The sequence below is a fragment of the Ictidomys tridecemlineatus genome, chromosome 11 (assembly GCF_052094955.1).
Source record: "Ictidomys tridecemlineatus isolate mIctTri1 chromosome 11, mIctTri1.hap1, whole genome shotgun sequence".
NCBI classification, from domain to species: domain Eukaryota; kingdom Metazoa; phylum Chordata; class Mammalia; order Rodentia; family Sciuridae; genus Ictidomys; species Ictidomys tridecemlineatus.
The window spans coordinates 85,339,541-85,358,215 of record NC_135487.1 but is presented as its reverse complement, the minus strand read 5'-3'; the positions used below and the strand labels follow the sequence as shown (position 1 = coordinate 85,358,215).

Here is an 18,675-nt window from a genome sequence, read left to right as displayed (position 1 = left end):
GAGGAGTGTGGCAGAGGGAAACAGCTCACATGACCATCAGGAAACAGGGACTCCACTTGCCAGATATGATTATATACCCCAAAGCCACACCTCCAATGCCCACCTCCTCCAGGTACCACACAATTAATCCCTATCAGGGAATTAATTCACTGATTGGATTAAGGCTTTCACAGCCCAATCATTTTTCCTCTGAACTTTCTTGCATCGTCTCACACGTGAGCTTTTAGGAGACACTTCACATCCAAATCATAACAGGTGCCAAATAGGGAGGAGTTTCTAATCTGTCTCCTTAAATCCTTGGCTGACTCTTGGACTGTACATGTATAGAAAAGACACCATGAATCCACTAAAAGTCATGACTGAAAGGCTAAGAAGCAGAGCAGAGATTGCTCTCTATTGCAAGAGAAGACACTTTCAAGTTTGAAAAGCCCTTCTAACAAGGTAGAAGGGCTTAATAAGCACTTGGGCTTTTCATCAAACCCACAGAATGGTGATATATTAGTAAGACTAGGCCCAGGACTAGGGTTCTGTAGTAAAACTAAGGATAAAACTTTTTTGATAATATAGAATCAAACCTTCATAAAATCAAGGTGATTATCCATTAATTTAAATGCATGCTAGAACAAAGCCTAACACTTTGAATATGATAACAAAATGAGTCTCTTAACATATTTACAATGACCAGAGACAATAAAATGTTATGAGGTGTGACTACATAGTTCAAAAAAAAGAAGCATATAATAGAGAACTTAACATAGCAATTGGAATTAATAGACAAAGATTTTAAAGCATACTTCAGAACTATTCATAGATGATTTAAAAAGGGGGAAAGATGATAATGGATGAGTATAGATGAGTACTTTCAAGCAAGAAGTGGAAACTTAACAAAAGAGAGAAGAACCAAATCATTGAACATAGCAGTAGACTTGCGGCAGAATAGAAATTGTCCAACCTGGGGAAAAAGAGATTAGAAAGAAAAAAAAAAAAGCATGAAATCTCTGCCATGTAGAGCAGTATCAAGTAGTTTAACTTTAGGTTATTTGATTCCCAGGAGAAGAGGAAATAGGGGGGGAAATTACATTAATAAAGGCCAAAATTTCCTCAGCTTTGGTAAAACTATCAACACACAAATCCAATAAACTCAATTCCAAGTAGAATAAATAGAAAGAAAACCATACCTCATATAGCAATTAAAACTGATGAAAACTAACCATAGAAACTAAAATCCACAAAGGTCAGTAGTAGGGAATTCACTAAATGTTTGTGGTTGCAATTAAAATTTAACTAGGTATATTTATTTTTTGCAAAATATTCCTATTCTGTCTATAATTTAACCACTATATTAATGAAGTTGCAAAGTGGAAACTACATTATTTATCAGCAGGAAAAGGAAGAACAACATTGGCTTTGATCTACTATCTTGAAGTCCCAATGTTTACCAGTTAAAATGGAAAGAGCTGAAGAATACATATATTTATTTGTTCAGTAGATTTTAGCTTTTTAATACTATTTTGGTTGGACCCAGAGTATTCAGCATGTTAGATACGTGATTTACCACTGAGCTATATGCCCCCCCACTAAATTTTAATGTTATTTTAAATTATCTTACAGCAAAACTTCCCCATAATCTTAATACATAAGATTATCATAGCCTGGCATGGTGGTGCACTCCTGTAATCCCAGCGGCTTGGGAGGCTGAGGCAGGAGGATCAAGAGTTCAAAACCAGTCTCAGCAACTTAAGGAAGCCATAAGCAACTTAGCGGAGACCTTTTCTCTAAATAAAATATAAAAAGAGCTGGAGATGTGGCTCAGTGGTTGAATGCCCCTGGGTTCAATCCCAGGTATCAAAAAAAAAAGGTATCATCGTTCCCCCCCCACCCTAATTTCCTTCCACTGCCCCTTTCTATTTATCTTGCTGCCCACCCACAATCCCTGGCAACCAATGGTGTTTTCTCTTTTTCTGTAGTTTTGTCTTTTTGAGAATGCCATATGAATGTTTAAACATAATGCTTCTGAGATCCATCTAAGTTGTTTTGTGTATCAAAAATTCATTCCTTTTTATTGCTAAGTAGTGTTCTCTTATATGAATAAACTATAGTTCACAAAATGTGATACATTTGAGATTTTTTTTATGAAGTCTAATATTTGGTGTGGTTTTTTTTTTCTTTTTGGATATGTTGTTGATGTACAATGTTCCAACACTGTTTGATAAAAACACTGTCCTTTTTTTCACTGAATTGTGTCAATCCGTTTGTCTTTTTGCTATTGCTTTTTTCTATGCCTCTTCCTTCTGTCATCGGTTACTTATGTCTTGATTACTTTAGCTTTGTAGTAAATATTAAAAACAAGCTGGCATATATGTTGCACACCTGTAGTCCCAGACCTGCTTGAGGCCAGCCAGGGAAACAAAGCAAGACCTCATCTAAAAAAAAAAAAAAAATCAAATCTCATAGGGTGATTCGGTTAACTTCTTTTTTCAAGTGTTTTGGTTGTTCTAGTTCCTTTGCCCTTCCATATAAATGCTAGCATGTCCTTGTTGACATCTACAAAATTTCAGATGGTGTGGATATTTGGGGGTTTACTCTATTTGGAATTTGATAATCTTCTTTAATCTGTAGATTACATCACCAAACCGGGGATGTCTGTAGCCAGCCTTCAAATATTTTTTTTTAGCACTGTATAGTTTAGCCTCTCATTTTGTAACTCTGATAATAGAAATGCTACACATTTCTTGGTCTCATAGGTTCTTGAGCTCCATTCATTGTTTTATTTTGGTTTTGTTTTAAGTCTGTTTTCTGTTACTCAGAGTAATTTTTTTCATCTATCTTTAAGTTCATTGCTCTTGCCTCTTCTCTGTTCTGCTGTTGAGTCCATTCTGTATGTTTTTCTAAAACTTTTTTTTTACTGTTCTAAAATTTCCACTTGGTTCTTTTTCATATCTATTTCTTATTTTAACATTTGTTGAAAACTTATTTGTGATTGCTTATTTGAATATTTTTATAATAGTTAACTTGAGGTCTTTGTTAGATAATTGCAACATTGATGTCTCAAGTCTTGGCATCTGTTGACTGATTTTCTTCTGCAACTTAAAAATTTTCCAGGACTTTATCAAGTAATTCTGATTTTTTCCCCCCCTTCGTGGTACTTTGTTTTAGCACTCCTGGGGATTTAGCCCAGGGCATTAGACATAGTAGGCATAAGTTCTACCAGTGAACTACATTCCCCAGTCCTGTAGCTGGTACTTTAAAGAAATTTTTAAAAATTTTTTTGTAATTTTTTATTAGTACATTATAATTATACATAGTAATTATGGTATTGTCAAGTAATTTGAATTTAACTTGGGTGTTTTGAATATTATGTATAGATTCTGAGTCTTGCTTAAATTCTGTTGAGAAGTCTTTTTGTAGATAACAGGTGAGGTTCAGGACACAAGTACCAGTCTGCCTTCTGTGGCTGTGGTTCCAAGGTCAGTTCAGTTTTAAAGGCTACAGATCTCAGGATCTATCTTGGGTTTGTGCCATTTTGTTAGGAACTTAAGATGTATTCTATTGGAGAGTTTAGCGCTTCAAGTGCTTTGGTACGCTAAATAAGGTAGACATAAAAATAGTAGTGATTTGAGAGTGATCCTAGAGGTTCAGAAGCAATTTTTATGAAGTCGCTCTTCTGGGTTTCTCCCCTTCCCCATCTTTCACCATATTCTGGTTCCCTGGGCTCCCTAGTTTCCATCAGTCCTCAGGCCAGAAACTTAGGGTTCTAGTTATTCTACTCTGTTGCATTTGATTTCATAATTTTATGAGTGATTTGCAGCCTGACCCATGTGGAGGGGGAACAGAAAGAAAGCAACAAGAGTTCGCTCTGCCCTTTTGAAACAGTTTTCCCAATCAGAAAAAACTGTCTTATCTCAAAAGTTTTGAGCTTCTATGGCATCCAAGCTGCTGGGCACCACCAGAGGATTGCCTAGGGAAGTCTTTGTTCTAACTAATAAATGTATAAACTTTGCCTTCTTTTGAACTCTATAGCAACCAGTATGAGCTATGGACTAGTTATTGCTCAAGAAGAAGTTTGATGCACATACAGGATAGATGATCTCTGTAGAGTTTAACAACATTATGATCTGACTTACTGCTTAGGGTGGGAAGACATTGATGGCTAATGCTTGTATGTGAAACTGATATGTGAAACTTACATATTTTTGTTTAACAATGTCATACTTTTAAAATATTACTTTGTGCCTATGTTCAGGAAATACTCTTTGGAATGATTTTGGTTCTGGATTGTCTGATCTCTAATCCTTTAGTTCTCAACAGTGACTGGCTTACAAAAAAGTATAGTTCACTTCAGCAATTCATACAGAACCTTTAAAGAGGATTTAAACTTCCTATTAAAAGGCACAATTCTGGGGCTGGGGCTGTAGCTCAGTGGTAGAGCTCTTGCCTGGCATGTGTAAGGCACTGAGTTTGATTCTCAGCACCACATATAAATAAATAAAATAAAGGTCCATCGAGAACTAAAAAATTATATATATATATATATGTATATATATATATATATATATATATATATATATTAAAAGGCACTAGATCCACCCACACTGGTCTGTGTGGGACTGAGGCTCACAGTATGTCTGATACACCCCTCCCCTGGCAGGGTAGACACCTGTAAGAGCCTAGCCTCTGGCACAGGACCACCCTTCCCAGCAGCAGACTACCACAGGAGGTCAAGCCCAGCGGCCCAGATTTACTCAAACCAACTTGCGCAGAACCCAGATTCAGAATGCAGTAGTAGCATTCATTGAGGGACACTAGCAGGGTCTGGAAGCCCAACATCAAGGTGAGGTACAGACAATCTGCATGAATACTACAAGAATATAGGGAAGAAACTGTAATATCTCAGATTCACACTGCAAGAAAGGAAGACACATAGACAACATGAAAAAACAAGGGAGGAAATGCCCCAAACAAACCAGGACACTATACTAACAGAACCCATGGACAGCAAAGTTGATGAAATGTCAGAGAAGGAGTTCAGAAGGTTCTTAATTAAAATGATCTGTGAATTAAAGAATGACCTAAATGAGCAAATATAGGCAAAAATTGATCACTCCAACAATGAGATAAGAGAGCAAATGCAGGTAGTAAAAGATTACTTCAAGAGAGAGAGAGAGAGAGAGAGAGAAGAGATTCTGGAAAAAAAAAACAGGCAGAAATTCTTGAAGTGAAGGATACAATAAACCAAGTAAAAAACTCAATAGAAAGTATAACCAACAGACTAGATCACTTGGAAGAAAGAACATCAGATAATGAAGACAAAGTATACAATCTGGAAAATAAAGTTGATCGTATAGTGAAGATAGTAAGAAATCATGAACAGAACATCCGAGAATTATGGGACAGCATCAAAAGACCAAATCTAAGAGTTATTGGGATAAAGGAAGGCACAGAGTCTCAAACCAAAGGAATGGACAATTTCTTCAATGAGATAATATCAGAAAATTTCCCAAGCATGAAGAATGAATTGGAAATAAAAGAGGCTTACAGGACACCAAATGTACAAAATTATAATAGATCTATACCAAGGCACATTAGAATGAAAATGCCTAGAATATAGAATAAGGATAGAATCTTAAAAGCTGCAAGAGAGAGGAATCAGATCACATATAGGGGGAGACCAATTTGTATCTCCAGATTTTTCAACCCAGACCCTCAAAGCCAGGAGATTGTGGAACAACATATACCAAGTTCTGAAAGAAAATGGATGCCAACCATGAATCTTACATCCAGCAAAACTAAGCTTTAGATTTGATGACGAAATAAAAATCTCCCATGATAAACAAAAGTTTAAAAGAATTTACAACTACCTGCACTACAGAACATACTCAGCAAAATATTTCAAGAAGAGGAAATGAAAAACAATGATGAAAATCAGCAGAGGGAGGGGTTACATGAAAGAAAAATCTAATCAGAGGAGAAACCAAGTCACGTTAAATACCAAAAATAAACAAAAAATAGCTTGGAATACAAATCATGTCTCAATAATAACCCTGAATGTTAATGGCCTAAACTCATGAATCAAAAGACATAGACTAGCAGATTGGATTAAAAAAAAGAAGAAGAAGACCCAACAATATGCTGCCTCCAAGAGACTCATTTCATAGGAAAAGACATCCACAGACTGAAGGTGAAGGGTTGGGAAAAATCATACCACACACATGGACTGCAAATCAAACAGGGGTTTCCATCCTCATACCAAATAAAGTAGACTTCAAAATAAAGTCAGTCAAAAAGGATAAAGAGGACACTACATACTACTCAAGGGAACCATACACCAACAAGACTTAAATATTATAAATATATATGCCCCCCAAAATGGAGCATCTATGTTCATCCAACAAACTCTTCTCAAGTTCAAGAGTCAAACAGACACAATATTGGGTGACTGTAACACACCACTTTTATCACTAGGTCTTCCAAACTAAAGCTGAACAAAGAAAGTATAGAACTCAATAATACAATAAATAACTTAGACTTAACTGACATATATAGAATATTTCATCCTTCAATAACAGAATACACTTTCTTCTCAGCAGCACATGGATCCTTCTCTAAAATAGACCATATACTATGCCACAAAGCAACTCTTAGAAAATATAAAAAAGTAGAGATACTACCCTGCATTCTATCAGATTATAATGAAATGAAATTAGAAATCAATGATATTATAAGAAATAAAATCCACTCCAACACCTGGAGACTAAATAATATGCTACTGAATGAACAATGGGTTGCAGACACATCAAGGAGGAGATTAAAATTTTTTTACAGGTGAACGAGAACACACATACAACATATCGAAATCTCTGGGACACTATGAAAGCATTCTAAGAGGAAACTTCATTGCATGGAGTTCATTCCTTAAAAGAAGAAAAAGTCAACAAATAAATGACTTAACATTACATCTAGAAAAAGAAGAACAAATCAACACCCAAAGCAGCAGAAGACAGGAAATAATTAAAATCTGAGCTGAAATAAATGAAATTGAAACAATTGAAAAAATTGACAAAACAAAAAGTTGGTTCTTTGAAAAAATAAATAAATTTGACAGCCCCTTCGCCATGCTAACAAAAAGGAGAGAGAAAACTTAATCACTAACATACATGATGAAAAAGGGGGAAAAGGTACACTCATACACTGCTGGTGGGACTGCAAATTGGTCCAGCCAATATGGAAAGCAGTATGGAGATTCCTTGGAAAACTTGGAATGGAATCACCAGTTGACCCAACTATCCCTCTCCTTGGTCGGTCTACACCCAAAGGATTTAAAAACAGCATACTACAGGGACACAGCCACATCAATGTTTATAGCAGCACAATTCACAATAGCTAAACTGGAACCAACCTAGATGCCCTTCAGTGGATGAATGGATGAAAAAAATGTGGCATATATACACAATGGAATATTACTCAGCAATAAAAGAGAATAAAATCACGGCATTTGCAGGTAAATGGATGGAGTTAGAGAAGGTAATGCTAAGTGAAGTTAGCCAATCCCAAAAAAACAAATGCCGAATGTTTTCTTTGATATAAGGGGGCTGATTCATAGTGGGTTAGGGAGAGGGAGCATGGGAGGAATAGATGAACTCTAGATAGGACAAGAGGAGTGGGAGAAGGGGAGCATGGGGTTATAAATGATGGTGGAATGTGATGGAAATTATTATCCAAAGTACATGTGTGAAGACACGAATTGGTTTGAATATACTTTGTATATAACCAGAGATATGAAAAATTGTGCTCTATATGTGTATTAAGAATTGTAATGCACTCCACTATTATTAATATGTAAATAAAAAGAACAGAACACACACCAAAAAAAGGCATTTTATGTCTACAGGGCTAATTGTTTTTTTCTTTAGCTTTTTTCCATTAGACAATATGAAATTGTTTTAGTACTAATCCTTTTGCTTTAAAGGGGAATAAAATTATATTTTATTTTCTTTAAAAAAGGCACAATTCCTTCACTTTTTTCCAATAAATTTTGTGATTGTCCATTGTATCAGGATCTATATGTATTTGAGTATTATCTCATTAGTACTCTTCTTGGGTATAACAACTTAGCAGATAAAGTTGAATTGTGAATTGTACATTTGAATGTTGTGACTTATACTAAACCTTAACTATGTAGATTGCTTTTTAAACTTGGAGGTAAGGTAGAATGAATTGGTAAGTGTTTTCGAATGAACCAGAATTGCTTTAAAGTGCTACTTGCCATACTCCCTATCTTCGGACAGAATGAAATAATAAATTACCATCATTCTGTTTACATCTATTGGACATGTTTGCTTCTCCCTGTCTTTTCTATTTCCTGGTCTATTCTAACAAAAAGTTTATTGCCATAGTATGGGTAATGTGACTGAATAAGGAGGGAAAGAAAAGCATTAATAGTTTTCAGAGTTGTTCAAAGAAATTGTACTTGATGACATTAGGGAGTTAGGATTCTGAGCTACAGATTTTGTCAGCATAACAAAGGGAGGTTTCTAGGGGAAGGAAGCAAACTAAAAGTTTGGTTGGTGCTGTATTGTGTTGAATGACTTGCCTAAACCTGTGTGGAAATAGAAGAGACTGCTCTGAGAGGTATGGGTAGGCCACTGCAGACTCTGATTAGGCCACAATCTAATTCCAGAGAACACAGGAAGGGTGGGGAGCCCCTGGGAGGTGCTTTAGATCTAAGAAGTCAAAGTGCAGCATGCAGCAGGGCCAGCAGAGTGACCAGGAAGCCAGGGTAGGGAGACTATTTTAAAAGGCCTGGGCAAAAGTCAGATTCAGCAGAAATTCCTTGCACTCCCTGCCAAAGCCAGAATTGTTTTTTGTTGTTTTTTTTTTGTGTGTGTGTGTGTGTGTTCATGTGTGTGGCGGGGGTAAGCTGAAAAAGACGTGACTTAAAACAGAACGTGAAATACATGTGAAGCTGGGCAATTAATTCTCAAACATGGTTCTCCTCCCGGTCATCAGGGAGGTCCTGTAATGGGACAGCGGAAGTGGAAAAGGTGAAATTTAGAGATTTCAAGGGAGGAAGAGAAGAACTTATGATAGAGGATTCAGGAAATACAGGTGACAAACAAAATGTCTGTATTTTTAAGAACTCTGTAGGAATTCTGTCAGAAATTGATAGTTGCAAAGAGATTTGAATGAAAGATAAATTTTTTTCTCTTTATTTTGAATTTGCCAAGCTAGTAGTTCTGCCATAGATGTGACAGTAAGCCACTGATGCCCTTAAGCCACTTTGATAAATAGGCAGAGTGAAGGCATATCTCAGGAGCTGTGGAGACAGTTAGGAAAGGAAAAGGAGGCTAGGGACATAGTTCGGGGGTAGAGTGTTTGCTTAGCATGAGTGAAACCCTGGATTCAATCACAGTTCTGCCAAAACAAAACCACTTGCACTACAGATTAGGTGTTCAATAGCAGATACGCTAACTAAACCCTTATAATGTGGTTGAGATTAACATGAAGTGGCTGCTTGGAGAATGTGGGATGAGTAGGGGTTGGGATTTGGTGCAAGTATTTTAAAAATAATTTCTGATTACAAGGAAACTTTTAGAAGAAATGGAGCTCATGTCAGACTCTTTGGTCTTAGATCATGAGAGGAGATCAGTAATAAAGAATGAGGTAAGAAAAGAACAATTTGGGGTTAATGGAAATATCTGCAGTTAATACACTGAGACATTGTGTTTAAGGTCAGGTGATGAACAAGAGATATCATGGGGCTCTGTTATGTAGACATTTCTAGACTTCAGTGTCTCTTGTCTGCTAATGAGTTTTGTTGCTTCTTGGCTCTGAGAATTTTTCTTTTGCTTTCATATCATAGATCCAATCCAAGCTGTTCCAATAAAATCCAGTTCAACAAACTGATAGACACAATTCAGACAAAGATTTTAAAACAAATTTTATTGAAAATAATTTTGATACAGCGGTTCATGATTCTTTTAAAATATACCTGAAGTTAAACAAAATGTATACATGAATGTGTGAAAGTAGAAAAAAGTGAAATATACATTCTGGATTTTTTTATATTGCACTTGGGCAAATCATAGCGGCTTACCTTAACATCATCAAGCCACATCACAACATCTCAAATGTGATAGTGTACACAGATGGTTTTGGAAATGCCATGATGCCATGATCTTCACCAAAGGATCAAACCCAAATCCTTGACCCTACGTTTAAAAATCCTTAAAGATAGGAGTGCAAAGTGTTGTAGGGGTGTTTAGAATATCAAGAAGAGATTTGGCAATTTTTCCATTCACAGTATTTCCAATATAAGATGTCCATTCTGCTTATTTATCAAATTCAGGAGGTTACAGAAACTATCACATGGGAAAACATATCATTGAATTTGCTACTATTTGAGAAAGCAATGAACTTATTGGACAGAGTATTGACAGAATATGCCTAGTTCAAAACAGATTTTTCATCGAGTGGTATACAATACGTAATACATAACCAAAACTCAAATGCTAAAATTCAAAACAAAACCTTTTCCCCTACGAGTATAAAGTGGAAGTTTTATAGTGGAAGCAACAATGAAAACAGATTTAAAAATGAAGAAATAGAGGTATGTTTTACCAAAATGTAGTATTTGGAGGGGGACAAGAGAAAAAAGGTACAAACTATTCCAGGAATATTTAATTCACTTAATGATTACATGTTGTTTTTATAGAAGCACCTTCAAGAAACCTCTGAAAGAGTTTTGGATGACAATACACATGGGGATAAACTAGAAGACATATGTAGGTCCTTTAAGTAATATGAATATGGCAATTCTCCATAAAAACAAAGGAGACTGTGGTTTGTAATGTAAATATGCAAAATACAAAAATTCAAGTGACCCAGGTTGCAGCCTGAGTTCTGCCAATTCCTTTCCAACAGTATGCAAGATGGGTAACATTTGTATACCTGCACTGTTTGTGTACTGAAAAGAATGGACAGCTCACAAGGATACTTGCAGGGGGTAAAAGTCACTTATTTGTGCAAAAATGGCAAAAAAAAAAAAAAAAGCTGAGATGTCTTCCGTGACACATAAATTACTGATCTTACTTGTCTATAATGCTTACTTTTGTATCTGCTACTATCTACAATAGGTACTCACTATTTAGCTAGACATTTAGTAAGCATGTTAAGTATAAATTCATATTAACTTTGGGGATAAAATGATGTAAAGACAAAGAAAGACATTCTCCTTTATAAGCTTTCCAACATCAAGATCAAAATTACAAATACTAAATTTTCAAAGTTATGGTGATAGCATAGATTTATATGAAACAGATTTCATTTTGAAAAGATATATATATATATTTATGTGTGTGTGTGTATATATATATATATATATATATAAAATGTACAAATCCTGCTTATCTTTTTCCTGCAGCACAAAATTATTTTTACTTCTTGGAAGACAATAAAGTAAGTTCAGTTTCTTAATAAAGTAAACAAGAGTTCAGTTCCTCATACTGACACAGAGGGCACTATCTTGATTCATTCAATCTCTTAAGCAGCTTACTTCAAATGCCAATAAAATTTTCTACTACTTTTTTTTTTAATGGTCTTAAAAGTGTTTGAGAAATTCTGATTACTCTTTTCAGCCTGCATAGTTTTACATAAATGGCCAAAATAGAAAATAAGCATAAGAGTACAGAAAGAAGAAATGAGTTTAAATAATTTATAACAACTGTTGCCCAACATTAATTCTGTCACGGTAATCCATTTGTTGGGTTTTTAGGAGCGTATCTTTAGATCTGCTATGTCCTGGATCTTGAAAGTACTGTTGAATGACATACATAAGACAGAGTAGTTGTTAAGAAAAAGTGCTGGATTTGGATTTGGTGCTCTATCCCAAGCAAGTAACTTAAAATTCTCTTGATATAACTTCATCTAAAAGGAGATAAGAATTTCTTCCTCATGTTATGAGAATTTGAAAATATATTTGAAAATGCACTGTTAATAAAAGTCATGCAAAATTCACTCACTCTTTATAGAAATGTGTGGATTAAATGTGATAATATGAGAAAGGCCATGATGTGCATGGCACATCAATACTGAATAAATGTTATTCCCCACCCTTGTTTTCTGTATAATCTGCAGTTAGGAAATGTTAAACATAAACCTAAGATACCCTCATCAAAAAGGCTCCCATCCATTTGGCATTTAAATAGAACTATACTTCTCTGCTCCTTTTCTGCAAACACTTTTTGGTGCATTAAAATTTTTCATTGTCTTTGTCTTTGAGTCTCTTGATTCTGTGGTGGGGATCTGAATCACTATGGCTTTTGGAGAATAACATCTTGAAACAATCTTCTACTGATAAAACTTGTAATGAATCTTTTTCAAAAGATAAAATTTCCATGGTTCTGTGAATTAGAAAATAATTTATTTGAAAAAATGGTGACTTTTGTGTAAAAAAAAAAAAAAAGCTTAATTTTCCCAAGATAATGCCTTAATGAAAAACTAGAAGTAGTGGCTTAACATATGAAATTCTACTAAGATTTCAAAACTTTACCCTACTGAATTGAAAGATTTCTTCAATATATTTAATGCCCTTTTTAAAAACAGCTCCAAGGATTTTAAAAACAAAAAGCTCTCCAGTGATTGAAATGCAAAGTGGCAACACAAAATGCTATAATCTGTGAATTCACATGGTTTTTAAAAAGTACCAGTTCACAATATAAACAGAAAAGGAAACTAAGAAATCCTTAAACTGGATTGAATCTTGGGAAATTAACAGGTACATTTGCTGACAGAAGTATCCATTGTAAAAATGTCTTCATTTTTTTAAAAGGAATTAGTTCCACAAGTAAAAAAAAAAATATAGAAAATCTAATTTCATAATTAGATATGAAAAAATGAGACAAAATTACATTTATAAAGTGCCTTAATGTACCAAAAATGTTTGTTGGATATTCTTTATTTACAACTGTCAGTCACATTTACAGAAAAGCAAATGTCATACTAGAGAGGCAGCACAATAAAGAACTCTCAACTCAAGAGTCAGAAGATCTAGATCTAAATTCTAATCTTGGCTTTGCCACTAAAGATCTCTGAGCCTTGAGTAAATAACAGCTTTTCTGGGCTTCAGTTTTCTCATCTGTAAAATGAGAGGTAGAGCTACATTGCTTCTAAGCAAAGCCCTCACTTAGATGTAAAATTTTGTCAAGTAATGTAATGTTATTCTTAAATCCCAACATTATATATCAAGGTGTTACCATACCGATATTTGTAAAAATTGCTTATTCTGTAAAAACATTACAGAACTCTGGTCAGCTGCATTTTGAGTTAATGATTCGGCTGCTTTAGAGAGGTACATAAAAGTCACAGTATTTTGGTTACTGGTAAATATGTGTAGGCTTTGAAAAATGCTAAAACATTTCAGACAAAGTGAAATCATAATACCAGTGACACCTGTTACCTCTTTCTTATGCCTCCACTGCAGAAGAATGGTACATGTGACAGCATGAGGAATAGTAACCTACAGATAAACTAGATACTGCCCTTCACCAAGATGCACAGGGAGTTAGCAAACTAAGGAAATTATGCATAAGTCCTTCATCTTCAGTAATAAAATGAATTTTAAAAGACACAAGTAGTATGGGTATATTTCTGTTTAGGAAAGCTTACCCAGCAAAGAAACTTTTCCTGAGTAATACAAATTTGTTGTCTAGAGAACATTCTGGTTTTTGAAACACTGGCAAATTTATACTCAAATATGGATGGTTTCTGTTTTGCAAGAGCCTAATGCTAAAGACAGTCTAAATTTATAACCATAATCAGGTGGTATTTCTCAGTGGAATATCTATTTTAGTAATATACCTGTGCCAAGACCACTGATAAGCAATTATTTTCTGTGAGAAAAAAAAATTTTTCTTTTCTGCTGTATACACAGGTATACTGACATTTAATTAAAGCATAAATGTTAATGCCAACTTGCTCAATGAGATGAGCTGGAAATTTCTTGAAACAGTACAAAATTAAGAGTTTCATATCCAATACTTACCAAAGGGGAAAAAGCATATTCATGAATTTGTGCATTGAGGATACAATTAAATAAAGTAATATACATATTTTGACAAAAACTTCACTTGGAATGGAGGGCTCAGCTTAAGGCAGAACTGGATCTTCAGAATGCACTGATAAAATTTACAAACCAGTGCAATTATCTCCATATGTGAAATGTCAGGATAGTTACATATAATTAGTTTGTAAAGGCATACATCCAAAATCTCTGCCTTCATCTAGACCTGTCATTTTCTGTAATATGCCAAAACCCACAGACTGATTATCCCAGAGTTCTATCAGACTTGGTAGTGGTTCAAACTTCCAAATGACTACTTACACTTGTAATGAAAAAGCAATACTAGTAGACCACATTTCCTTCTGTACTTTCCCTCCTAAAGGACCTTTTTCAATTGAACACAATCTACTGCAGGAATTCTTAGCTTTCAAACTACCTGGAAGTGAGCAAACATGTCTTGAATGATCAGTTAATGGTAATCTGTAGCAGTTTTTAAAAGCATGAAGAAAATGGTGTAGTTTTTCTAATATAAAATATCATAAACACAGTATCATGAATGATGGATCAGAAGTAGGGAAAAGATATTCTAAAACCTATGCAAAATCAATAATGATTTTTGCCACTTTACTGAATGTACTGATCTATACTCTTCTCTACAATCATTGTTGCTCCACAAGATTCCCCCCTCAACAATTTCAGTGTTTTAAAGTAAAAGGGAATATATGTTGTGATAAAAGGAAGTACAATGGGAAAATGTTTATCCAAATCAGTATCTCTTCATTAGAGAATACTTAAGTAGCGCGTTGAAGCACTTGTGTCAAATTGCAATTTTATTTTTCAAACACACAAGAACCTAGAAATAAGCTTATCTTGTACTTCTAAGACACCTGTGTTAGGAAGAGTTGTACATCACCACATTTGCTCCGTACCTTAAATAGTTCCAACTCAATCAAATGCTGTATAATATTCCTGAAAGCAATCATTTGTGCAAAGTTAAAACAGGAAAACAAACTGTATAATTTGACATTTGAAGATTGAAAATGCACATTAATGCTATGACAACCGTTTCTGCCTTCAGTCTACTGCCTTTTCCAAACATTAATAAAATTCACAAAAATGACAAGGAGAGCTATTGGAAAATTTATCATAAACACAGTATCTTTACAGAAATTTGGAAATTAGCAAATGTTTTAGGTCAAAACAATTTTGTCTGGAACAGACATTTGCAAAGTTTTGAGAATCCACTCCACAAAGTAATTTGATGTGATTATTGAATTTGTTTTAAAAAGGAAAATAATACCTTTTATTTATTTTTTTTTGATGAGATAAAACAATAAAAAGAAACTTCATGTATCTAAACCAATGCTGGAAGTACACAAAAAAAGACTGGTATTCTAAGCAAGAGTCATGTTTTGTACAGATTACAGAATATCCATTTAAAAAAACACATACATGACCTTTGTTGGTACATTTCTATGCTGGCAAATACATTTTCTGATACAAAGGCACTTTGAAAACCCAATATGGTTTGGTTCATAAGTTTGCAAGGTACAAACAATTTTACAAACATATGATTATACTGAAGAACGTCAACAACTGTGACATTACATATAAAACATATTTCCATTTCTTTTTAAATAACACTGGTTTTGTGGGAATAAAAGCAGTGGTTCCAGCAGCTTCAGTGAAGACATTCCAGATGACTGGAAGCCCACAGTCTGAATCTCATCAGCTGGGATGAGGGACAGGGAAAGGGCATTCAGGAAACCCCCCTCCCACTCCCTGATGGGGGAAAAAAGGACAAATCAACCCTCTAAAACAAAACCAAAAACCTCAGAAACCAGAATGGCTTGGAGGGAAGAGCACAAATGACAAGACCAGCAGTCCAGGAGATATCCTCTTAATTATAGTCCCTTAGTGGTGAACTCCCCACAGAGCACAAACGGCGGACTCTACCTGGTCTTCATGGTGCTGGGGAATTGTAGTGATGAAATCTCTATTTAGTACAATGTTTTGAATTGTACAGTACCAGAAAAATTTGGTTAAAAAAAAAAAGAGAAGAAAAGAAAAAAAAATTCTTTTCATTTACTACATGGCTGCAAAGTCAATCTGTACATAAAGCTGTCTCACTCCAGCCTGAAAAGTTGAAAAAAATAAAAATTAGATTATCAAGCCAATAACAGACTATACACTTCAGAAAAGTAATAAAAAATTCAATTAAAAAAACAATTGTTTTTCTTTCCTGTCTCTGGGAAATAATTATTCATATTTTATCATAAATCACCAGAAAATTATATCAGAAACAATTACATTTGTAAGTTGTAAAACCATTGCCAAAAAGCATACTACCAGTCACAAGTGATATCAGAAAAATGAGGTTACTCATCTACATTTCTGTTGAAGAACACCATAATGCTTGACTGGTTAGCTACTACTAAAATCCAGTCATCTCAGTCTAATCTTCCCATGGTAAATGGTCAACAAGAATATGTAATAAGTATAATCACTTACTAGTTATTTAATTATTTTATGCTTCAACTCTTCTGTTTAATTTTGGATATATACTTACTGCTCAAGAATATTGCTCTTTAAATTTTCCCCCATCTCTTCCATGCTATCAATTTTCCTTTCTCAACTGGATCATTTTATTAGCATACAAATACACTATAATTTCTTCTACCTTTAAAAAACCCTTTACTTTACCCTACATCCCCTTTGGGTACAGTTCCAATTCTGCTCTTCTGGATAGCAAAAATCCTCAAAAGAGTTGTCCATATTTGTTCTTCTATGGAAGTCATTTCAACCAAACTTTTATTTCCCATCACTTCCCCCTAAAGGTCATCTCCAAGTTGCTCAGACCAGTGCTTAATTCTCAGTCCTTATCTTACTATTCAACTTACAAGCAATAGTACAGAAGACCACTCCTCTCCTACTAAACACTTTCCCTGCTCAGGGCTTCCAGAGAAAACTCATAGGTTGCCCTTTAACCTCACTTATCAATCTTTCTCAGTCTCTTGTTGATTCTTCCTCCTATCTTTGAACATTAGACACTGAAATACCCAAAGGCTCAGTGCACAGAACCATTCTTTTTCTGTTCTGGTTCTCTAGATGATCAAGTACCAGTTGTATGCTCACTTCTCAAATTCATATTTCTAGACTGTAACTTATACCTATTCCTCAGTTCCCTAAGCCCAGAGGTCTTAAAATGGCATACACAGCCCCAACATAATCTGATCCCTGATTGCCTCTGCTCTGATTCCTCTTCTACCCCCAACTGTTCACTAGGCCTCAGCCATACTGACTCTTCTATATTCCTCAAGATATTGACATGATATCCTCATGTTACATCCCTATTCAGACATCAGCAAGGCCTATCTTCACCATCTTGTGTGAAACACATTTATCATGCATTTATTGTATCCCATGTAGTGTTCTATCATCTAGGAATATAAAAGTGACAACAACAACAAAAATCCTTGCCCTCAAAGTTTATATTTTATTGAGGGCCTGGTGGGGAGAAATGATGAACAAATATGCAAGGAAATACAATATGTGAGACAATACTACATATGTCATGGAGAAAAGAACACTTGGAACAGAGGAGGTAAGCGCCTCAAGCACTGACAGTCTCTCACCCTTGCTCCTCACCCAACATCTCATCACTCATCACCTGGTGACATATTATACCACTTAATTATTCACTGTGCTTATTACTCTTGTTCCCCCACCATTAAAGAATCTCTCCTAGAGAAAGGATTTTATCTTCTTTTGTTCATCCCTCACTCCCAGAACCTGGCACACAGTAAATGCAGTCAGAAAAAAAGTCCTTTCTTGTTGGTACCTTAGGTAAACTGAAATATTTAAAGTAAAGGACCCCCCCCCCAAAAAAAAAGAAAGAAAGAAAAGAAAAACAGAATGTGGGTGGGTGGTGGGGGTGACACAGACTACCTTACAGTAATTTCTGCGCTCCTTAAAACACTGCTTTCACATATCTCCCCTCACCTCAACCCTTGACATCCAGAGAAGGATCTGAGCAACATCAAACAAATGCTTTAGGAGTCAGGACCCACCCAGAGCTGGGGAGGCACTGCTGGACAGACCCTAGAAGCTTGCCAGGACAGAAAACATGCTTTTGGGTTTTCTTTATTTGCCTCATTATAAAAAAAAAAAAATTCCTGTGTAAGTCTAAACTCTGTTATTCAAACTTTGAGAGAATACATTTACTAATACCTTCTCCTTGGTTAAGAGGTTTATGGCTGAAAAATGACAGAATTTAGTGTCTGTATGATTTTTAGGTACAAATTAAACCAAATGTCATCATTTCTCATTTAACATTGCAGATAAATGCCAATATTAATCTCACAGGACTGTTATATATTTATCCAATAGTTAATAAGTATTTTAAAAGCCTTGCTACATACCAGACACTGTTATAAGGATCAAGAGTGTAAGAGAAAGAATTTGATATGCAATAAAAGCTATTACAAGTTATTCTGACTGATTATATGATTTGATTTACTCAATCTAGATGGCCCCTGAAAACTGTATTTAGGAACTATTTTGCAAAATTGTTGTATACCTAATCTTAACAGAAAACAATTACCGACTAAATAAATTCT

The 18,675-nt window shown here is 35.0% G+C and overlaps 1 protein-coding gene across 2 annotated transcripts in view; it reads right to left on the bottom strand.

The window, feature by feature from the left end:
- Positions 1-9,920: 9,920 nt before the first annotated feature.
- Positions 9,921-18,675, bottom strand: part of Slc30a7 (solute carrier family 30 member 7) — a 78,147-nt gene continuing 69,392 nt past the window's right edge. For both annotated transcript variants that reach the window (XM_005339691.5, XM_078026831.1), the window contains one exon: positions 9,921-16,192. In XM_005339691.5, coding sequence (XP_005339748.1) covers positions 16,145-16,192 — 48 coding nt within the window. In that variant the 3' untranslated portion in view covers positions 9,921-16,144. The remainder of the gene's footprint in view (positions 16,193-18,675) is intronic.